The sequence below is a fragment of the Loxodonta africana genome, chromosome 5, assembly GCF_030014295.1.
Source record: "Loxodonta africana isolate mLoxAfr1 chromosome 5, mLoxAfr1.hap2, whole genome shotgun sequence".
Taxonomy (NCBI): domain Eukaryota; kingdom Metazoa; phylum Chordata; class Mammalia; order Proboscidea; family Elephantidae; genus Loxodonta; species Loxodonta africana.
The window spans coordinates 78,319,835-78,344,938 of record NC_087346.1 but is presented as its reverse complement, the minus strand read 5'-3'; the positions used below and the strand labels follow the sequence as shown (position 1 = coordinate 78,344,938).

At 40.7% G+C, this 25,104-nt stretch overlaps 1 protein-coding gene across 1 annotated transcript in view; it reads right to left on the bottom strand.

The window, feature by feature from the left end:
* Positions 1-25,104, bottom strand: part of SCARB2 (scavenger receptor class B member 2) — a 78,044-nt gene that overhangs the window by 31,834 nt on the left and 21,106 nt on the right. The window contains exons 2-3 of the mRNA XM_003414141.4: positions 17,912-18,069; positions 984-1,131 (exon numbers count right to left, since the gene is read on the bottom strand). Of these exons, the coding sequence (XP_003414189.1) occupies positions 984-1,131; positions 17,912-18,069 (306 nt within the window). The remainder of the gene's footprint in view (positions 1-983; positions 1,132-17,911; positions 18,070-25,104) is intronic.

The following is a 25,104-nucleotide window of genomic DNA, read 5'->3' as shown; positions in this document are numbered from 1 at the left end:
TCTGTGACTAGTTGAGCATCAGTAGCTTCAGCTAGTAGTTAACAGTTTGCAGCACCTGTGAACCTCATGCTACAGTGGAGAAAAAGCCCTTGTGACTACATTGGCATCTCTGGCCACAAGGTGGCACCACATTCCCCTTGAGCAGAGCCAGAGCTCGGCCCTCATTATAAACCCTACACCACTAGCAAGAGGGCAGGGCTCTATCTGAGATCTATACCCTTCAGGTCCCAGGTCCACCATGAGAGTCCAGCTGAATATGCAGTGGTCACCTAGGAACTAAGGTGGGAATCTCCAAGGGGAACAAGGCTTAAGTGTGTACTGTCAGTGTTATTAGTCATTATAAACAGAGCCCAGTTAAATAAATCACAGTAGGCTGCAATCAACAGCCTAGTCTCTGCTATTTGGAAAGGGAAAAAAAGTCAATACATATTCTGAAAATTTTAAATCCAAGATAGAAATCTGAGCTAGGGAGTGTGTATGCAAATTATATTGTTGGAATTTGTAAACCAAACCAAGACACAAATAAATATTTAAAAAATTATTGTCGTTATAAGTTGCCGTCAAGTCAATTCCAATTCTTGGCAACTCCATGTGTGCACAATAGAAGTGCTCCATAGGGTTTTCGAGGCTCTGACCTTTCAGAAGCAGATCTCTAGGCCTGTCTTCTGGGAGAGCTCTGCGTGGGTTTGAACCATCAACCCTTTGGCTAGTAGTCAAGTACTTAATCAATTGTGCCCCCAGGGAAACAGGCTGCAAAGGACTACGAAAACAAATCTTATATTTGCTTTCTGTCACCTTTTGACAAGATCTTGTTGATAAATCTTAGGAAAAAGTCTACAAGAGAGAAAGGGAAAAATGTATTTTTCTTTGTGTGTATATTTATAGAAACGTAACTTAATAGTTCCTAAATGTAAAATCTTAATAGTCTTAGCTTTTTCCTTTCTTCTAAAATCCACAATAATGATACTAAAACACCTACTTACCACTACAGGAATATTTAATGTTCTAATCAAATCAACTTTAGGGTCTCCGATGGATAGATTTCGTTCAAAAACATAGGCCTTGTTGCTAACAGCAGAGATTGTTGTTCCATTATCCCCAAATTGTATATTTGCTTTGTCTCTGAGCTCCCTAAAAGAAAGAGAAGGGTTTTGTTTGAAAATAGGCATCATCATAATAAGACTTTTCCTTTCTTTCAGCATTACATTTTCTTTTAATATAACGCTCCCAATATAACCATTACACAGACTGTTTCTTTCAGCTTTAAAGTTATTTTTAATATAACATTTCCGACATAACTTACATAAAGAGACTGCAGATGCTGATCCCTTAAAAATAAACTAAAGCTATAATAAAACCCAGAAAACCAAACCTATTGCCGAGGAGTTGATTCCGACTCATTGTGATTCTACTGGACAGAGCTCACCCTATAGGACAGAGTAGATCCCCATAGATTTTCCAAGGAACGCCTGGTGGATTCAAGCTGCCAACCTTTTGGTTAGTAGTTGTAGTGCTTAACCACTACACCACCAGGGTTTCCAAAGCTATAATATGGGAAGGAAATAAGGCCTATGATAGAGTCTTCTTTAAAAAACTATTGCTTTCATTCTTTTCCTCCATGATTTAGGGAGTGCAACGGCTAAGGGTCAGGGTTATCTTAACCAGGGAATCAAAATTACTGAGCTCTCTCCTGGGCTATGTTTGGCCTGAGATGTGTTCATATTTTTCAGTTTAAGTTTATAGATTTAGTTTGGATTTCAATTTATCAACATCTTTTTTTTTCCTAACTTGAATTTAGTTGAAAATTCATTTTAAAAATGAAAGATTCAGTAAATTAGTAGAGTTTGCTCCTTTTCTTTTTTGATGTGCGTGTGGTGAAACATATGCAACGAAATTTGCTATTTTAACCATTTTTAAGCATACAATTCAGGGACATTAATTATATTCATAATGCTGTCCAATCGTCATCACTATTTGTTTCCAAAACTTTTTCATCATCCCAAACAGGAATTCCGTTCCCATTAAGTATTAACTCTCCATTTCCCCCTCCCACCAGGCCTATAATTACCATTAATCTATTTTCTGTCATTACTCCTATTTTGGAGTTCCTGGGTGGTGCAAACACTTAAGCGTTCAACTACTAGCCAAAAAGAGTGGCAGTTCAAATCCACCCAGAGGCACCTTGGAAGACAGGCCTGGCAATTCTGCTTCTGAAAGGCTGCAGTCTTAAAAACCCTATGGAGCAGTTCTATGTTGCACACATGGGGTCACTATGAGTCAGAATCAACTCAACAACAACTAACAACAACAATATGCCTACTACAGATATTTCACGTAAGTGGGATCATACAGTATTTGCCCTTTTGCGTCTGGCTTATTTTAACGAGCATAATGTTTTCAAGGTTCATCTATGTTGTATCATGTATCAGGAGTTTACTCTTTTTATGGCTGAATAATATTCCACTGTATGTATACACCACATTTTGTTTATCCATTCATCTGTTGATGGACACTTGGGTTGCTTCTATCTTTTGGCTATTGGGAATAACGCTGCAATGAATATTGGTGTTCAGGTATCTGTTTAGTCCCGGCTTTCACTTCTGTTGAGTATATACACTCTTGTTTTGGGTACACAGTCCAATTTCATTCAAGTTTGTGTCCCCGTAGGAGGTATTAGGAAAGCACTTGGAAAGTACCTGGTACTTATTGCTGGAAATGAAACATCCGGAATGGAATGGATGAGAATGTTTACACATTATGAAAAATGTAATCAATGTCGCTAAACAATTTGTGTAGTAACTGTACAACGGCAACCTATTTTGCTGTGCAAACTTTCATCAAAAAACACAATAAAATATTATTTAAAAAAAAAAGTATCTGGTAGCAGGGCTGGGACTAGGGAAAGAGAGGATTCGCCTCAGGTGCTAAATGCAAGGGGTACCAAAACAGTATCATATGACTACTGAGCATTTAAAATGGGGCTAGTTTGAAACGAGATGTGCTGTAAGTGTGAAATACACACCGGGTTTCAAACACTACCAAAAAAAAAGGCAAAATATTCCTTTAACTTTTTTGTTTTAATTAAATGTTGAAATGATACTATATTAGATATATTGGATAAACTAAACTATATTAAAAAAAAAAACTATATTATTAAAATTAATTTCACGTCTCTTTTAACTTTTCTTTTAATGTGGTGACTAGAAAATTTTAGATTACGTATGTGGCTTATGTTATGTTTCAATCGGGCAGTGATAATCTAAGAGTTTATAATTTAGACACAGGTTAGGAAGGCATTGAGCAGCTGGGATAACCATTTTCCCACCGCTGAATACCTGTGGAGCTTGCTTTCTGTACCATGTCTTTGGCACTCAGTTATAAATTGCTTAATGATATCATTTTCATTGTGAAAGGATTATTTTGTAGCCCCAGGTAGCCTGTAATCAAGCTAAAGACAAAAACCTGTGTATCTCCTAAATCCCTTCTAGATTTTAAATAATAGTAGACAAGCAAATACATAATACGGATGCATAAAATGAGATGGGCCTTTGTCACTTCTATAGCACCAAGCTATGCACAATCCTAATAAAAATATTTGACACTTGCATAGTTTTGCAAAGGGTTTAACACATTACTTCACTTAATCTTTACAACAAGCCTATAGTACAGACCAAAAAACACCAAACCCGTTGCCGTTGAGTCGATTCCGACTCATAGCAACCCTACAGGACAGGGTAGAACTGCCCCATAGGGTTTCCAAGGAGTGCCTTGTGGACTCGAACTGCTGATCTTTTGGTTAGCAGCTGTAGCACTTAACCACTGCACAACCAGGGTTTTCCTATAGTACAGAGAGGGCATGCATTCTCGCCCCATTTTTACAGATGGGGAGACAGGCAGGGATGGGCAGAAGACCTTCTAATTTGAGTGGCACACTCTTCCCTGTGTACTGGACAGCCTCTCAAAACAGGCGCTTAATAAATGTTTGTGGGATGGAATCAGTGAACGCCTCTAACAACAACAACAAAATCTACATAATTATGGGAAAGAAAAAAACTACACATCCTTCTAGTTCAGGAGTGAGAAGTATGTAAAATATCTGAGACGCAGTTGTATTAAAATACTTGTACAGTTTGGAGTTTGAAGGACTTTGGATTCTTATGCTTCCATTCTTTTTCTTCTGGTACAACAAAACAAAACAAAACCTGTTGCTGTCAAATTTATTTCAACTATGGTGACCCCATATGTTACAAAGTAGAACTGCTCCATAGGGTTTCCTTGGTTGTAATCTTCACGGAATTAGATTGCCAGACTGTTCTTTCATGGCACTGCTGGGTGGGTCTGAACCGCCAACCTTCTGCTTATCAGTGGAGAGTAAACTATTTGTGCCGCTCAAGGTCCCTTCTAGTAATGGTCCATGATTTCCTTTCCTCTACTGAGTGCAGCTGTGGGACCATCAGTCAAGGGTTGGTGTAGGACCCAAGCTTGACCAATTCCTTTCACTTGGGCCTCTGAATTCTGAGCAAAGTGCCTCAAGATAGAAAACACAATAGGAAAGCCAGATTCCTCCCAGTGCACACAAGTGATAGGACGATCAGTAAGCTTCTAAGATCTAGGTATTTAAAGCTGGCCTAGACCCTGCCCACTTCTTCCTTTGATTTTATAACACACGTTGTATCCTTCAAATAAATCCCCCTTTACTCAAATTAGCCAGAAGTAGTTTCTCTTGCTTGCAACCAAAGACTCCTTGTATAGAAATCATAACCCTGTGTTTCTATAGCCAGGCAGTGACAGAACTAGGTTTACAATCCTGCTCTCTTGACTGGACGTTCACAGTTTTCCTTAGCCCTACACAGAAGTTAATACAAAACTGATTTGTTAGAAAGGCAGAAACAACCTAAATGTCCATCAACAGGGGAATGGACACACAAAATGTGGTACATACACTCAAGGGAATATTCCTCAGCCATAAAAATGAAATAAATTCCTGACACATTCCATACCATGGATCAACTTGGAAAACTTCATGCAGAGTGAAATAAGTCAGTCACAAAAGGGCAAATGCTGTATGATCTCATGTGTATGAAATATCTACAACAGGCAAAAGTATAGAGACCAAAGTTTTACTGGTGGTTACCAGGTGGGAAGGAGGGGGAGGGGGAGTCATGGCTTAGGAAGCATTGAGTTTCCGCTTAAATGGCAATGATTATTGGTGAGAGTTGGACAACGTGATTAAAGTAATTAATATCACTAAATCGTACATGTGAAAAACGCTGAATTGGCAGATGCTACGTGATATACAGAAACCCTGGCGGCATAGTGGTTAAGAGCTATGGCCACTCACCAAAAGGTCAGCAGTCCGAATCTACCAGGTGCTCCTTGGAAACCCTATGGGGCAGTTCTACCCTGTCCTATAGGGCCACTATGAGTTGGAATCGACTCGATGGCAACGGGTTTGGTCTGGTTTTGGTTTATGTGATATATATATATATATACATATTTACAACAGTATCAATAACAAATTGATTTGTTAGAAGAAGGAGGAGAAGAGGAAATTTCAAAGCGCAATCACTCCTCAACAAAGACTAGTGCTGCAGCGAGGGGCACACACTCTACTCTTATTCACTTCCCCAAAGCCTCCCTGCCCTGAAGAGGAGGAGGAAAGCCTCTTCCGATGCAGCTGTTCGTAATTGGGGCTTAGGACCCCAGGTTGGTCTACCTGAGCACTAAGGAACTAGAAGCAGAAAAAGGGTGAACGCCAGTTGGTCTTCAAAGAAAGAGGCCGAGGAACCAAGAGCTGGAACTCAAAGTAAGTCCAGAAGCCCAGCAGTCAACTTGGCCAAAAGTTTTCTAATGGTGAAAATCCAGGACCCGGCTAACGCATTTTATTCTTCACTGAGCCTAGAGACCTGAACAATTCTAAGCCCAGGTGTGCTTCATTTATATGTGTGCATGTTTACTTATGCTGGAGATGATTTAAAATGTTTTCTTTATCGTTTGCTCTGCGAGAACCTGATGTTTTAAAGAGAAATTGGCCAAAGTTTCCCATCATTTCAAGCTTTGTAACTTGACTTGATTTCTCAATAGAATTCAAAAGGTCAAAGTGAAGCTTCCCAAGCCACAACATATTTAATTCTCACGATGGGCTGACCATGTCAGGTACTCACAGCTAACCACACTTCCCTCAGCAATCTGGTATCTGCCACTAACCACCGAAAGTATGACTGACACGTGGCCTTCACAGAGCAGCTGTAATGGAAGGAAGACAGCACCACTGGGCTGTGAGAAGTGGCCCACTCTGCAAAGGGACAGAAAACCAAAGGGAGGAATGGTAAGGGGCCTTCATTGGAAATGACATATGATAGTCAAAGACCCAAAAAACCAAACCCATTGCTTTTGAGTCGATTCCGACTCATAGTGACCATATAGGACAGAGTAGAACTGCCCCATAGAGTTTCCAAGGAGCAGCTGGTGGATTTGAACTGCCAACCTTTTGGTTAGCAACCTGAGCTCTTAACCACTGCAGCACCAGGGCTCCCATGATAGTCAATGGATACCCCAAATGTTTCCTATCCCAAGTACTCCTGTCACTCTAGCAACCCAAGGTGTGGTACAGTGCACAGTACCTGGAGAAGGGGTCTTAGCAACAGTACCAACAAGCTCGGTTACCTCAATCTCCCCCACAGCTGACCCACAACAATCACCTAGAAGCAGGGAAATCTCCTGGTGAACAACGTCCAAGAAAGCAATGCTTATTAGGTAAAGTGTAGTAATATATTTACTCTGTTGAATGTTATCATCATTAAAATTTATTTTTATAAAAGACCAAGACATTGGAAAGTACCTATGATGTAATATTAAGTGAATAATCTATATATACTATATAGATTAATGCAGATACTATATGAGATATAGCATGATAACCATGTAAAAATAAAAATTACCCATGGAAAAATGACTGGTAGGGCGTTCACTAAAATATTAGCACTGACTGTCTTTGAGTGAAAATATGTGAAACCATCATAGATATTCTTCTTTTACTTTCCTGTATTTTCAAGTTTTCTTTAGTGATTACATATTATTTTTCTAATGCAAAATATACTTTACATTTTTAATGGCACTGTCATGTATGATATTACATATGTTGAGTACTATTTCATAATTCTAATGATCAAGAAGAAGCCTTCGTGGCACAGTGGTTAAGAGTTGGGCTGCTAACCAAAAGGTTGCAGTTCAAATCTACCAGCCTCTCCTTGGAAAGTTCTACTCTGCCTATAGGGTTGCTGTGAGTTGGAATCAACTCGATGGCAAACAGTTTGGTTTTTTTTTTGGTTAGTGATCAAGAAATAATTAAACACGTATATCCCTTATGTCTTTTTTCTTACTATCAAAGCAGTAACACCAGATTAAAAAAGAAATCAACAATCCAAATAGGAAAGACAAAAAAATACTCAAAAAGGAGATATTTAATGGAATATGTAAATTTAGCAGATACTTCTTAGAAATATGAAAATTAGTTGAAAGAACCCTTACACAAACTGATTTTTTTAAATCCTTGAAATGTTAAATAACAGGCAAAACAGGAAAAGATACCTGACAGAATGAAAAAGAAATCTCAGAAAGGTTGTGAAAGCCATGAATATCATAAATTTGATACAAATTTTAGACAAATAGGTCACCAAGCAGAAGAATCATGAGATAAATGAGATTTGTATTAACAGGACTATTCCAAACCTGCTCAATCCACAGCAGCTTTATGAAGATGTAAGTAATACACTACTTCCTTACACCAGACTGACTGTTTTTTATCAACATGTGGAGTTACAACCATCTTTTTCCAAAAGCATGAACATTCTGAACTCACCTGATGCGTGGAAGTTTGGGGAAATGTCACTGTAAAGCTCAGATTATTGGTGTGTCAAATTAATCAGGCCCTCTACTGCCTATCTTGGTCTTTACACCCGTTTCAGAGATATCCCCCCGCAGCCCCCCCCACCAATTCACAGGAACCCTGCAAAGGCCTGCATGCCCTCCCCCCTTCCTTTGCCCTGAGGCCCCTTTTCAGGCAATTGACTGAGTTCACTGACTCGGCTGGGAAGGAACCCATCAAACACAGGGGTGGGGGGTCGGGGCAGGAGCTGCTGGAATGTTCTGTTTTTCTTGTGCAGCCTAAACAATAGCATCATCAAGTCACAAGAGATGGAAATCATACCCACTAAATGACTGCAAAGGCAAATACAGAGACCCACGGGCCCAAGAGAGCAGCTGGTAGTCTCCCTAAAAGACCCTGTTTTCCTACAAATCCCACTTAACCCAAGCTAGGAACTCTCAGCAGTTTTCACTGTACATGGAATGGAGTATCCACCCCAAGCATTCATTTTCAGGACTCTATCTCTTCCTGATAGAAAAGGACGTCATGTTTAGTAAACCAGAGGGCCAACAAAAAACGAGGCAAACCCTCAACGCATTGACATAATAGCTACAACAACAGACTCAAAAATACCAGTGACCATGAAGATGGCAAAAGACCAGGCAACATTTCACTGTTATACATAAGGTTGTCAAGAGTCGGAGCCAACTAGATGCCAATTAGCAACAACAAAATCTCCGTCCTCTTCTTGAACTTCTTGGCACCTGGTTTTCCCTAACTAAGTCCTGTGGTTCCAGCTGAGCTACCTGTGTCCTATGGATTTAAACCATTTCTCCACTGTGTCCTGCGGATTTAAACTATGGCTGAGGATACGTCATTCACTTATTCCACACACATTCATTACACACGGGTATTCAGAAATGAAAGGACTTGGTCCCTGTGCTTCATGGAGGTTCCACTACATCGGGAAGAAAGACAGGTAAGCCAACTATTAAAATGCATTTAGTCACTGTTGTAATGAACACAAATACGAGGGAGAGAATATGAGAGGTCAGGGAAAGTCTCCGGAGGAGGCAGTATTGAGCTAAGTATAATGTGAAAGTCCAGCATCATGGTAGAGGGGAATTCATTCTTGATTGAGGGTAGAGCATGTATAACAGCAGAGTAGTATGCTTGTAAATAACTCAGGTTAGGCTTGTGATGTTCAGTACGGTAGCTAGCCCTTATCCACATGTGGGAGTCCCTGGGTGGAGCAAATGGTTAACATGTTTGGCTGTTAACCAAAAGGCTGGAGGTTCAAGCCTACCTGGAGACACCTCAGAAAAAAAAAAAAGCCTACCAATCTACTTCTGAAAATCAGACATTGAAAACCCTATGAAGCATAGTTCCACCCTGACACACATGGGGTCGCCATGAGTCAGAATTGACAGCAACTGCTTAACTGCTGCCACATGTGGCTACTGCACGCTTAAAATGTGGCTAGCCCCAAATGAGATGTGCCACAAATGTAAATGAAAAAAAGAATGCAAAATATCTCATTAATCATTTTTAATCTCGATTACATGTTGAAATATTATTTTGGGTATATTGGGTTAAATACAATATAGTATTAAAATTACTTACACCTGCTTCTTTCTACTTTGTTTTTAATTGCGTCTACTAGAAAACTTTAAGTTACCTATGTGGTTCACATTAAATTTCCATTGGACAGTTCTGGGTTAGCATATAAAGTGCTAAGTTGAGAGTGTCTAAATAAATAAATAAAGCGGCTTTGAATGTCAAACAAGGAGAGTCACCAGAAATCTGAGCAGGCAAGGGAATGGAAATGTCAGAAATGCCCGTTGGGAAATTACTCTGGAAATACAGTGTAGCAGAGATGACGGCTGGGAGAAAAATCAGAGGCAGGAAAGCTGGTATGGAGGCAAACATGAGACATGGTCAATGGGTGACCAACTTGCTGGATCTGCTCTCAGGGGTTTTTCCTCTATGTGCCATGGGCCTCTTTGGCAGTCTGGTGAAGCCTATGGAGCTTTTCTCTGAAATGCTTTTTAATACAGAAAACAAGACACTCAATATTACAAGGAAAACCAATTATATTGAAATACAGTTATCATTTTAAAAATCTGTGATATAGAAATATGTGTGCTGCTTCGTTGACACTTTAAATAAGATGTCATAGCAGGTCTAATAATTTCCATAATTTTGAAGTAGTTATGAAACATATATGATATTTTTAGCAACAGCTATAATGTGGTATGACCACATAAGTACTTTCATAAGTGAGGAAGTCACAGGTACTGCGAACATTACTGTGGTTTGTTGCAGACATTTACACTTAATGGAAATGCTCAATTTTAGTGAGCGGTTAGTGAAAAGAAATATGTAATTTTTCCAACCCAAGTCACAGATCCACCCTCAATTTTATCCATTGACATCTTAGGAATCTGTGGATTCCGGGTCAAGAACTCCTGAGAGATGTTCTAGGCTTTCCTCAGGAGGAAGTTAGTTAAAACCAAACAGTTGCTATGAGTCAGTTCTGACTCATGGCAACCCTATGTGTTTCAAGTAGAGCTGAGGTTTTCAATGGCTGATATTTCAGAAATAGACTTCCAGATCTTTCTTTCAAGGTGCCTCTGGATGGATTCGAGCCGCCTCTGGATGGATTCGAGCCGTCGGCTTTTCGGTAAGTAGCAGAGTGCTTAACTGTTTATACCACCCAGGGAGATTAAGTTAGTTAAAGTCCCTCTAAAACGGAAACATGGAAGGAGTATGGGAATTTTTACCTCTAGGATTTATTCCATGACCGCATCTAACTAAAGCAGCACATTTAAGCCAACGGATACAACGACCCAGAAGATATTTTAGAAGTATATTGGGTTTTCTTTTTTGGTGATCAGGGAAGCCATGTATTTTTCTCAGGAGATGGGGATAAGGACCACAGGAGTAGGCCTGAAAGGCCCAGAGGAAAATTTGCTTGCTAGGGTTTTTCTTCAGTTCTCAGGTGAGGTCATTCCTGCATGGAGGCAGTCTCCCCTCTAACCCTAAGAAGTTAAAAAAAAAAAAAAAAAAAAATGAGCCGTGGTGGCGCAGAGGTTCAAGTACTTGGCTGCTAACCAAAAAAAGTTGGCAGTTTGAACCCACCAGTCACTCCATGGGAGAAAGGTGTGGCAGTCGGCTTCCGTGCAGGAGACCCAGGTCTGATTCCCCATCAGTGTACCTCATGCACAGCCATCACCCATCTGTCAGTGTTGCTACGATGCCAAACGACTTTCAGTCTACAGCTTCCAGACTCAGACAGACTAGGGAGAAACGGCTGGCAGTCTGTTTCTGAAAATCGGCCAATAAAAGCCTTATGGATCACAACGGTCTATCTGCAATTGATCATGGGGTTGGCACAGGACAGGGTGGCGTTTCGTTGTGCACAGAATTTGCCATGAGCCAGGGGCCGATTCGACAGCAGCTAACAATAACACGTGTCAGGCACTAGTCTAAGCGCTTTAAAATACTGAGACAGTGAATCCTCATAGCAACCCTATGGTGGAGGTCCTATTTGTATCCCCATTTCAAAGATAAGGAAACTGAGACACAGAGAGCTAATAACTGCTAGAGGTGGGATTCGAAACAGTCAGTCTGACTCCAGAACCAGCCCACGAGCACCGAAGGCAGGGATTAGGATTTTTATCTCTAAATTCTCAGCACTGAGAATGTACTGATTCATAACAAATGATTCAGTCAGAAACCATTTATTGAGCAATCAATGATGACAGAAATGCAAGGCATTCTTTACCATTTAGCAGGTCTCAAGAAGAAAGATCTTGTCTGCTTCCTCCACTAATCTTTAAAAAAGCCATGATTACAAGAAAATTCTAAATTCCCCAGGGTTTGGTTGGTGGTCACTGACAAAGAATCAAGGAGCACTGGTGGGGCAGTGGTTAAGCGCTCAGCTGCTAACCAAAAAGTCGATGGTTCAAACCCACCAGGCACTCAGTGAGAGAAAGATGTGGCAGTTCGCTTCCATAAAGATTATAGCCTTAGAAACCCTATGGGGCAGTTCTACTCTGTCCTATAGGATCGCTATAAGTCAGAACTGACTCAAAAACAACAGGTTTGGCCAAGAGTCTAACTCACCCCACCACCTGGTTATCTCTCATACCTGGAAGGGTAGGGAAGGAGTACATAAGAGGAATAAAGACCCTGCCCAGACTGAGGCCCAGCAGCAATAAGAAGCTCCTTACAGAGCAACAACTAATCCTGGAAACTGGTCTAAAACTAGGTATGTGAGGGAGAAAGTCCGGGAAGGCCCTTAAAGTCACCAAAAGAAATCAATGGCAACCTTAAAAGGGGCATGGATGGGGAGTAGCTCTTCCTGGCTTAATAACCACATTTTGGAAACAATCCAGGTGTTCATCAACAGAAGAATGGATAAACAAGATGTGGTGCATCCAATGGAATATTTTTTAGCCATAAAGAGAAATGAAGTTCTAATCTAATACGTGACACCGCGCGAGCCTTGAAAACATTATGCTAATAAGCCACACACAAAAGAACAAATACTGCATGATCCCACTTAGATGAAATTTCTAGAATAGGAAAATGCATAGAGATCAAAGTAGGTAAGTGACTACCAGGGGCTGGGGACAGGGGAAAACGGGGAGTTACTGCTTAATGGGTACTGAATTTCTGTTTGGGATGATGAAAAAGTGTTAGAAATAGCAGTGATGGTTGTATAACATTGTGAAAGAAATTAATGTCAATGAATTGTACACTTAAAAATAGTTAAAATAGCAAATTTTAGGTTATATGTATTTTACCACAATAAAAAAAAAAAAAACAGAAACAATAGAAAGAATCAGCAAGACTAAAAGTTGGTTCTTTGAACAGATTGGCAAACCACTGGCCAAACAAAAGAAAAACAGGAGAGTAAGCAAATAGCCCAAATAAGAAATGAGATGGGGGACGTTACAACAGACCCAACTAAAAGAAAAAGAATAGTAACAGAATACCATGAAAAACTGCACTCCAACACATTTGAGAGCCTAAAGGAAATGAACAAATTTCTATAAATATACAACTTACCTAAACTAATACAAACTGAGGTGGAAAATTTGAACAGACTCATAACAAGAGAGAGTTGAAGAGATAATACCCCCCAACCCCCCCGCCCCCCCCCCCAAAAAAAAAGCCTTGGTCCTGAAGGCTTCACTGGAGAGTTCTACCAAACATTCAGGGAACAGCTCATACAAGTACTAAAATATTTCAGAGCACAGAAGAGGAAGGATTACTCCCGAATTCATTCTGTGAAGCCAGAATAACCCTGATATCAAAGCCAGGCAAAGATACCACAAAAAAAAAGAAAACTACAGACCAATAACTCTCATAAGTATAGATGTAAAAATTCTCAACAAAATTCTAGCCAACAGAAATCAACATCATATGAAAAAAATAATATACCATGACCAAGTGGGATTCATACTAGATATGCAAGGATGGTTCAACATTAGAAAATCAATCCATGTAATCCATCACATAAATAGAACAAAAGAAAAGAACCACATGATCATTTCAATCAATGCTGAAAAGGCATTTAATAAAGTCCAACACCTGTTTCTGATAAAAACTCTCAATAAAATAGAAGTAGGGAAATTCCTCAACACGATCAAGGGCAACTACATAAAACCAACAACAAATGTCGTTCTCAATGAGATAGGGAAGAAAACAGGGACTGAGCTCCTAGGCAAGGAGCCCTGCAACACTTGCAACTTACTTAAAATACTATCTGTTTGGCTAATGCAAAACCCCCATCCTGGAACACGCAATAAGGAAAGAATAAACAGTGTACTCCCTTGTAAGTTGTGTTTCAGAAGGACCAACCCAATGTTGTCCCTGGAGCATGCGCAGACATCCTCAAGATGACTGATGGATGACTTCTGCCTGATGCAAGTACCCCAGACAGGAATTGAACCAGCACCACATGAGGGACTGTGCAGGTATGACACCCCATAATAAGTCCTGCTACGATCCCAGAAGCTTTGGGACAGAAGCCGTCTTGAAACCATCTTAGAAAGCTGCTGTGCACACACTGTAGTTAACATATCCCCAACCAGGTGTGCCACTTTCCAGAAAACCCTGCCTATACCTATTTATAAACATAAATCTTTTCCTGCTCAAAAACCTTTAAAAACCATTGTAAGTTCTTTGTTCTGGGAGATGGGGGTAAGCATTGCCTAGGCCCTCCTTGTCTCTGCTTGCAAGCCTCTTTCAATAAAGCTTTGCTCCTGTAGAAAATTTTCTGTGCCTCACCTGTTCATTTTTGAACAGTGAAAGGCAAGAACTTCCTTCAATTAAAGGTATAGAGACACTGGTAACATCAACAGAGAGAGGCAGAAAGCATTTCCCCTGAGAAAGGGAACAAGACAAGGATGACCTTTGTTACCACTCCTATTTAACACTGTGTTGTAAGTCCTAGCTAGAGCAATAAGGCAAGAAAAAAGAAATAAAGAGCATCCAAATTGTAAAGGAAGAAGTGAAACTATCCCTATTTGCAGATGATATGATACCATACATACAGAACTTCAAAGATTCCACAAGAAAACTACTGGAACTAATAGAAAGATCCAGCTGAGTAGCAGGATATAAGTTCAACATATAAAAATCAGTTGGATTCCTATATACCAACAAAGAGAACTTCAAAAAGGAAATAAGGAAAACAATATCATTTATAATAGCTCCTAAAAAGATAAAATATTTAGGAATAAATCTAATCAGGGTCATAAAAGACCTATAAAAAGAAAACTACAAAACATTACTACAAGAAACCAAGAGTCCTATATAAACGGAAACACATACTGTCTTAGTTATCTAGTGCTGCTATAACAGAAATACCACAAGTGGATGGCTTTAACAAAGACAAATTTATTCTTTCACAGTCTAGGAGGCTAGCAGTCCAAATTTAGTGTGCCAGCTCCAGGGGAAGGCTTTTTCTTTCTGTTGGCTCTGGAGGAAGGCCCTTGTCATCAATCTTTCCTGGTCAAGAAGCTTCTCAGCACAGGGACCCTGGGTCCAAAGGACATGCTATTCTCCTTCCTCTTGTTCCTTGGTGGTATGAGGTCCCCCTGTTTCTCTGCTCGATTCTCTCTTCTATATCTCAAAAGAGATTGACTCAAGACACAACCTAATCTTGCAGATTGAATCCTGCCTCACTAAAGTAACTGCCAATAATCCCACCTCATTAACATCATACAGGCAGGATTTACAACACGTAGGAAAATCACATCAGATGACAAAATGTTGGACCATCACACAATACTGGGAATCATGGCCCAGCCAAGTTGACAGGTATTTTTGGGGGACACAATTCAATCCATGACGCATACCACCATCATGGCTAGGAAGACTCAACATTGTGAAAATGTAAATTCTACCCAAAATAATCCACAGATATAATGCAACCCCTATCCAAATACCAACTGCATTCTTCAATGAGACAGAAAAACTAATCACCAACTTTATATGGAAAGGGAAGAGGCCTCAGAAAAGTGAAGTACCTTTGAAGAAAAAGAACAAAGTAAGAGGCCTCATACTACCTCATCTCAGAACCTACTATAACACCACAGTAGTCAAAATAGCCTGGTTCTGGTACAACAACATACACATAGACCAACAGAACAGAATCGAGAATCCAGAGGTAAATCCATCCACCTATGATCAGCTAATTTTTGACAAAGGCTCAGAGTCCACTGAATGTGAAAAAGACAGTCTGTTTAAAAAAATGGTGCTAACAAAACTGGATGTCAATCTGTAAAAAAATGAAACAGGACCTGTATCTCACACCAAGCACAAAAACTAACTCAAAATGAATCAAAGACATAAATATAAAACCTGAAATGATAAAGATCATGGAAGAAAAAAATAGGGACTATGCTAGGGGCCCTAATGCATGGCACAAACAAAATACAAACCATAACTAAAAATGCACAAACACCAGAAGGGAAATTAGGTAACTGAGAGCTCCCTAAAAGTCATACATTTATACTTATCAAGAGACTTTACCAAAAGACTAAAAAGAGAACCTACGGGCTGAGAAAAAATTTTCGGCTACAACGCATTTGACATGGGTCTAATCTCTAAAATCTATAAAATACTTTAACTTCTCAACAACAAAAAGACAAATAATCTAATTAAAAGATGAGCAAAGGATAGGAATGGACACTTCACCAAAGAAGACGTTCAGGTGGCTAACAGACACAGGAGGAAATGCTCACAATTACTGGCCATTTGAGAAATGCCAACCAAAACTACAATGATTGAACTGTGTCCCCCAGAAATGCAAATCAAAACTACATTACTGGCAGGAATAAAAAAAAAAAACACAAAATAACAAATGTTGGAGAGGTTGTGGGGAGATTGGAACTCTTATGCACTGCTGGTAGGAATGTAAAATGGTACAACCACTATGGAAAATGAAATGGCACCTCCTTAAAAAGCTAGAAATAGAAATACTGTATGATCCAGCAATCACACTCCTGGGAATATATCCTAGAGAAATAAGAGTCGTCACATGAATAGACATATGCACACCCATGTTCATTGCAGCACTATTCACAGTAGCAAAAAGATGGAAACAACCTAAGTACCCATCAATGGTCGATTGGATAAACAAATTATGGTACACACACATAACGAATACTATGCAATGATAAAGAACAACAAATCCACGAAACATCTCACAACACGGATGAATCTGGAGGGCATTACCCTGAGTGAAATAAGTCAATCACAAAAGGGCAAATATTGTTTGAGACCACTATTGTAAAAACTCAAGAAAAGGTTTACATACAGAAAAAACAAATCTTTGATAGTTACGATGGAGGTGAGGGTTTGGGAGAGGAAATCACTAACTAGATAGTAGACAAATGTCAACTTTGGTGAAGGAAAAGACAACACACAATATAGGAGAAGTCAGCATAACTTGACCAAGGTAAAGTCACAGAAGCTTCCTAGACATATTCAAACACCTTGAGGGACCAAGTTGCTGGGGCTGAGGGCTGGAGACCATGGTCTTGGAGGACATCTAGGTCAACTGGCATAATACAGGTTATAAAGAAAATGTTCTACATCCCACTTTGGTAAGTAGCATCTGGGGTCTTAAAAGCTTGTGAGCAGCCACTGAAGATACATCTTTTGGTCCCATCCCATCCAGAGGAAAGGAGAATGAAGAAAACAAAAGACACAAGGAAAATATTAGTCCAAAGGCTAACGGACCACATGAACCACAGCCTCCACTGGCCTGAGCCCAAAAGAGCTGGATAGTGTCCGGCTACTACTACTACTGACCGCTCTGACAGGGATCAAAATAGAGGGTCCTGGACAGAGCGAGAAAAATGCAGAACAAAATCCAAATTCACAAAAAAAGACCAGACTTACTAGTCCGACAGACTGGAGGAAGCTCCGAAACCATGGCTTGCAGACACCCTACTAACTCAGAACTGAAAAAAATGCCACTCCTAAATCCACCTTTCAGCCCAAGATTAGACAACCTTATAAAACAAACAATAAGGGACAGGAAAACTGGACAAATGGACATGCGGAACCTGGGGTGGAAAGAGGGAGTGCTGACACATTGCGGGGATTGCAACCAATGTCACAACACAATTTGCATATAAATTTTTGAATGAGAAACTAATTTGCGCTGTTACTTTCACCTAAAGCTCAATAAAATTAAAAAAAATAAAAATAACTGAAATAAAATATTATTTTTTTATTTTAGTCATTTTTATTTTTTTAAATTAAAATAACTACATATTGCTAAATCAGGAGGAAGTAGCTCCATTTCTAAACATAACAGGATAAGACTGAGCCCAGTTCACAAAGCCATGTTCTGTTGAGATACCCTGCACACATGTCAACCCTCAGCAGCATCTCAGACAGGATGTAACCAAAACCTATACTTGCTACATAGCACCAAGTGTGATATTTTTGGGGACGGGTGAGGACTCGGACCATAGAGGGGCCATTCCAGTATGGCAGGGAGGCAGTGAGACTTACCTGTAGGTATATGGCCCTATTTCTGTGACATGAGGGGTCTCCCCTTCGAGGATCTCCTCTGGATTGGTGACATTGAAGAAATAGAACTGGGTGTACACGGGCAGAGGAGGCTTCTCCCAGGAGTCAAAGGTCTCAGTACCATTCCTTAACACGATATTCTAGGGGAGAAAAGCAAAAGGGGATTTATAAACACGTAAGGCAGTTGGCTTTGGAAACAGGAGACAGAGACGGGGCACTCCCTACTCTGACCTCCTAGCCCCCTTGCTTTCATCATGTCACAAGCATTCGACAGCAGTCCCGGAGAGCAGGGTCATGTCTTACACCAATATAAAGACCCAGCCCCAGACCTCTACTCCCATAGCCCTATTAAGCCACAGAAGGTCTTCAATAAATATGTTAAAGGAAGACTCTAGAGGCACAGCTCGTAGATGGAAACATAGTGTGGCCAAAACCAAGGCCATAAATTGAGTGCCCGCAAGGCCCTATTGGCTATGCTATTTTTGAAGACCCCACTGATGGTAGTGTATAGCTGCTAAAAAAGTTAGGCCATTCTGAGAAGCCCCAGGCATTCCCAGCTTGCTCAGGTGAAAGAGGAACAGGGAGTTAGGACCAGGAAGGCCAGTTTTGGTCCTTCCAATCGAAGAACCACACCCATCCCTACCACCTCCACCACCAGAGGCTTTACATGTGCTTTTCTCATAAAGACCCAACAAACTCATCAAGTAGAGATACTTGCCTCACTGAGGCTGAGTGCCTATGGTGGATTATACTCCTTGTCCACAGTCCTTCACTTTCTACCCTTCACTTCCCGCTCTTGCCATGGCTCCCCATGTGAGCAGTATGCTTCCCAATCCCACTGACTTTGGGCTTGGCCAAGCGACTTGCTTTGACCAATGGAAAGTGTGAATTGCAACGTGCCAACTTGGAGCTAAGGCCTTAAGAGGTATGGCAGGGCTCCACCAGCTGTCTTGGAGCTTCTACCCTCTGCAATGAGAAGAGTTTGTCCCCAGGTGGCTGTTGTTCCTTTAGCTATGTCCTAAAATGGAGGCATGGTGAGCAGCCCAGAAGCTGACCAGGATCCTGAAGTCCTGTCTAGTCTCATTGTTCCAGCCCTGCTCAGCCAAACTGCAGCCAACCTGCTGACTCATGAGTGTGTAATAAACGTGACTGTTATAAGCTACTGAAATTTGGGCTGTTTGTTACTCAGCATTGTAATAACCTGATTAATACAACACCCAACAATAACAGGCAGAAACTTAATACCTAAAAGTCCTTGTTGTTGTTAGGTGCTATTGAGTCAATTTTTGATTAATGGCAACCCTATGTGACAGAGTAGAACTGCCCCCATAGGATTTTCTAGGCTGTAATCTTTACAGGAGCAAATCGCCAGGTCTTTCTCCCTCCAAACCACTGGGTGGGTTTGAACTGCCAACCTCTCGGTTGGCAGTTGAGCACTTAATCACTGCACCACTGGGACTCCTTTAGCAGTCCTTAATCTGTTAGTGGAAAAAAACCTTGCTTTTTTACAGTGAAAATTGTTGAGGCACACAAGAAAGATAAAAGCAGGCTGAAAATAAACAAAGCAAAATGTGAATAGTGATGAACTCTGAGCATTGGGAATTTGGATACTTTCTATTTTCTCCTTGGTGAGATCTTGTATTTTCCAATTTTTAGAATTATAAATAGAAACAACTAACATGGAGAAAAATTTTTAAAAGAAAATCAAAAGAGGAAAATGAGGTCTACTCATACAATGTAAGGCCACCAGTGAAGCAATAAGGACTAGATGGTAAGCGATACAGCGTCTTAATGTCACCTCACTCTCCTGGCAGTGAGCATCTGAGAGACAATAAACAAAGGGACCAGCTTCAAAACATGTTAGAAACCACAAGCTAAAAATGTGTGATATCGTGATACAGCATATAGCAGGATGTCAAATGCTAGCAGTTTGGGCCTCCAACTTAATAGAAGCAATGCTGCAAGGGAACTTAATGATAGAACTCTATTATTAAAAAGAAAATAGCTCAAGAATCTCTGCAGGAAAAAAAAATTGGCTGTGGAATAAATTAATGTAGCAGAAAACTTAGGCAAGTCCAAGCAAAGCTAGTCATCTGGAGGACTGGAAGTAAATTCACATCTACTAGTTGGCCATGTCTCAAAATAGGAGATTACTTATGGTTTGGCATCAATTCAGAACATCTATCATCAGATTTCTATCCCAACAATACATTATTGAAATATGCTTGGTCATTACCACCAGCACTGACTTATGGAGTTGAGACAAGATGAATGGGATGGAAAATTTTAAAGATAAATCATGAAAGCCCTTTCCTCCAACCTTCAGGGTCCAGCTCAAGCCCTCTCCTCGGTGAAGTCAGCCCCAGCTGCTCCCCTGAGTGTTGCTCTCTCCCAGCCTCAGCCCCTGCGGCACTCAGCAGCTTAATGAGCCATTTTAGGTTGCAAGCATGTACTTCATCTCACAGTTATTTAAGAGCTTCGCTGTCTTCTATCTTATCTCCTAAATAGGAGTCTAAGCTGTCTGTGGGGGAGGACCAAGTCATGCTCACAGAGTAAGAGAACACCAGAAGTGGAGAGGCCCTCACAGTTGATGAGATCTAACTCAGAGGCCCTGAAGGGGTAAGAGATTGACTTAAGGTCATACAGCTACTTAATGTCAGAGATGGCTCTGGAACACAGTGCAGCTTTTATCTAGCCTACCATCCTACCTCTGCATAAAAAAGACATTTTTATAAAATGGTTATAAATATTTTTATACAAGGAGTATCTCTACTATAAAGTATACATATAAAAAAAAGCACCTAGAAACAGCTCAGTAACACATATTTAAGCTCCCTAAAACTAATATAATTTTAACTAATAAAAGGTCTAATAGGAGTCTCTGGGTAGCGCAAATGGCTAATGCTCTTGCTGCTAACTGAGAGGTTGGTGGTTTGAGTGCATACAGAGGCGCCTTGGAAGAAAGACCTGGCAATCTATTTCTGAGATATCAGTCACTGAAAACTCTGTGGAGCACAGTTCTACTCTGACACACTTGGGGTCACCATGAATTGGAATCAGCTTGATGGCAACTGGTTTGTTTTACTGGTAACATGTAAATAATTATGATTTTATTTGTCTTCTTGAAAAATAGGATAGCTTCTAGAGGATTCTGAAGGCCTCTGGATATTTAAAAAGTTTTCTATTTTCATTAAAATAAGAATCTCTTTTTTATTGTCCACAAACTTCCAGAAAAGAGCTCAGCAATAATTTCCCCTCCTCCATGAATTACTTGAATAGCCCTTCAAATGACACAAATCACCAGGTCTTTTCACCTGTGGAGCTGTTGGTGCGTTTGAACAGCCAACCATTTGGTTAGCAACTGAGTGCTTAACCATTGTACCACCAGGGCTCCCTATAGAAATATTACACCAAACCCATTACCATCAAGTCGATTCCAACCCATAGCAACCCTAAAGGACAGAGTAGAACTACCCTATATGATTTCCAAGCAGTAGCTGGTGGGTTCAAACTGCTGACCCTCTGGTTAGCAACCAACCTCTTAAGCACAGTGCCATCAGTTCTCCATACAGAAATGACGTAGCAAAAACGCGTTTTCTTTAGTGTTTTAATATTAGAGAGAGAATAAATTTTCTCATTTGTTTTAGTATAGCTGTAAGCTGTGATTAATCTCTAGTCCTTGGAAAATGTGCAGGCTCTGTTCAAAAAAGGCTTTTTTTTTTTTTTTCTGTTCAAAATATAGCTGAGCAGCCTGTTCCACTCTTAAAACATAACAAACACCCTTAATACCTTACCTATCCAAAATAGGTGATTGAGAGCTTGACATAAGGATGCTCTAAACATTTTTTGATCGCACCAGCTGCACCAGTCTCTTCCAAAGGGGTGTGGAGCTCTCTCAGCTCCTGTGGCCTTGGTCTTTCTTCTTCTCTTTTTTTGTTCTCTTGAGAAATGGCCTTCAGCCTGCAAACCCACAGGAAGGCTCTCTGGCATTTTTAATCTGCAACTTTCTTTCTTGGTGCCTATCTCAGCCACAGTGGACTTGGCAAAACAGTTCCACTAGCCAAGAGATTCTTAACTGAGTTTTTCAGCCCGTTACAAATATACTGATTAAAGTCCGGATGCCTGACATGCATATCTTTAGTTTAATAGTTTTTTTTTTTGTAGTTGTTTTGTGACATATAAGACCATCTGTGGACTATGTGCTCAAAACATTAAGTAACCCTGATCTTCCCCATATAAAACCCTCCCATCAATCCTTTAGGGTAGACAAAATTTGGGAGAAATTTAACCCCCTCTCTCTCTCTCTCGAATACCGGTATTCAATAAAGCTCTCTTACTGCTTTTACTGCTTACCTCCTCGTGTCTCAGTATTGGCTTTGCGGCAGGCGGCTTGAACCCACGATTTACGGTAACAGAAATATTAGGGTGGTGAAATACAGATAATTAAAAATTTTTAATTTTTCGACGGCACTGGGTTTTGGGTTATCCTCAAAATCTCCAAGCATTCACAGTGAACTGTTAATAATACTTAAAAAAAAAAAAAAAATTTTTTTTTTTATGTGGAGCAGGGTTACATGCAGTCTTCCATTCTCTGCGTAATGTTTTTCTGCATTGTTTAGATTTTTTTTTTTTTACAGCAGAAGTAAGCTACTTCTGTTAGCAGAAACGAAATCAAGAAAAAAAAATCACTGTTACTTACCTTTTCAAAACAGTGAAAAATCTAAGAAAGAAACTCAGGTTCTATAAAATGATATTGATAGATACTAAGGGAAGGGAGAAAGACTGGAAACAAAGAGAACCAATTACACCCTGGCTATTCCTCTGGCTTTGCAAAACAAAGGCGAGCCTGATACAGCCTCAGCGGTGCCAACTCCCAGACAAAAGCTCCAAGAGCAGCCATCCCCCACACTTGGCTCCACAGTACTTCTCTTATTACTGCCAGGATGGCTGACTTAGCACTCTGCAGTCCTCTGTATGCAGAAGGTTTCAGGGTGAGAAAAGACTTGAGATCTCATTTATTTATTAAAGAGAATCACCTTATAATTCCGAACCTCAAGAGAGTCAGCAAGTGTGAATGAACAGATTGTTAACCACCCGAGTTTATCTCGTCTTGTTCGCATCCAGGTCTTACGTAACCAAAAGCCCACGTGACCAGATGCCAAAAGGAAGAGTTTCCAAAAAAGAGGGCAAAACCTTTTCCGCAAAAGAGGGTAAAATCTGCTGCTCTTACAGCTGTAAATAGTCAAGCTTTTACCCCCAAATTTCAAGTTAACTGAGGAAGTTTCAGGATAGAAATAAATGTCTAGTAGACATGAGTCTATATGAGCTGGAATCCACTCGACATCAATGGGTTTGGTTTAGACTTGACTCCTCAGTTAAACAAAGGAAATGAAAAACCTAACAACAGCAATGAAAACAACCCTTGACACTCTGCCAATGTCACAGCTGATGCCAGATTCTGTTACAACCTCGGATCTCCCCCACCGTCTGCTTCCATCCCCATCACTGTTTCTCCTTGGCTACTTGTTAGCTGAGTCAAAGACATCCAGACAAAGTCTTATATCTCCTTTTGTTGCTGTCAGCTGCCATCCAGTTGATTTCCGACTCATGACAACCCCCTGTGTGCTGAGCTGAACTGCTACATAGGGTTCGCAAGGCTGTGACCTCTCAGAAGCTGATTGCCAGGCCTGTCTTCCGAGGCACCTGAGCAGGTTCAAACCACCAACCTTTTGAAAGCCAACACAGCCAGCAGCTGCTTAGCCATCATCAACCAAGATCTGCTCCTCCTGTCCATTATCAATCAAGACCTTAGGCGACAGACAGCACTGTGTGTGGCTCAATTAGCAGCTGCTCAGCCACTATCAAACAAAACCTGCCCCCTCCCATCCACTGTCCTCAAAGACCCTGAGCGCTCTGCATGGTTCAGTTTATGCCTTAAATACTAGCCTCAAAAGTGTTCTTAAGTAACTTAAGCCTCATTAAGACCTAACTGGGTATTAAAATCTCTGCCCAGGGCAGGACTTATCCACCATTTTCTATATATGCCAAAGAAAAAAATACAATTTGTCTTACTGTGTCTGTGCGCCATGCTAACCTATGTAGTGCCTGATGTTTGTATGTACTTCCCTGTGACAGACGGTATAAAAAGTTCTACCTCCCTTTGTCAGGGAGCTTGATTTGAGGTATACACCTCCTTGCTCCTTGCCTGTGCACTTGCAATAAACGCTCTTCCTCCCTCCTCAACTCAGTGTGTCTTTATTGATGGAGAAACTGCTACACAGAGCAGGACCAGCTTTGGGTAACACTTTCAGCGAGTAGCTGAGAGCTTTATTCTATTTAAATCTTGCCCTCAAGAGTTTTGGCTTTTCTTGCACCTTTAGTGTGTCTCTTTTCTTCCACTCCACATGGCGGGACCTCTGTCCAAAAAACTCACTGTAAATCCAAGAGTAGACCGTGTGCGTGTGTGCGCGCACGCGCGTGCACATGTATGCGTGCGTGTGTGCATGTACATACACTAAGTAGTGAGGGAGAAAGGGAATGAGAGAACACAAGGACGTTCATAGACACAGCTGCCAACATTTCTAAAACACCTGCTTCTTTATTTTTATCTTCTCCTGACTTCCAGGTCCACCACCATCACCACCAGAGCCATCAAGTCAACTCAGACTCACCAGCTGCTAATTACTGTGAGTCTGCCAGGAGTCAGGGGCTGTGCTAGGGGCTTCACATACATTGTCCGAGTCTTACGCTGACCCTGCAAGGTAGGAATTCCCATTTTACAGATGAGGAAATGGTGGCAAGTTTTCCCGAGTCAAATAAAATCTGATCAAATCCACGGCTGTGCATTCGTAAAGAGCGTGCTTTGCCACTGCGGCAGATGCCATCCCACTGGGCCTTCAGAGTACAGTTGCCAGATTTAGCAAATAAAACACAGGACACCACACTAAATTTGAATTTCAGATAAACAACAAATCATTTTTTAGTGAAAGTATGTCCTAAATACTGCATGAGCTATGTAAAAAATGCTTTAATTCTTAAAAGATGCATGCCGAAGAGCGGCCACCTAAGATGCAGCAATTGGTCTCAACCCACCTGGATCAAAGGAGAATGAAGAACACCAAGGTCACAAGGTAATTACGAGCCCAAGAGACAGAAAGGGCCACATGAACCAGAGA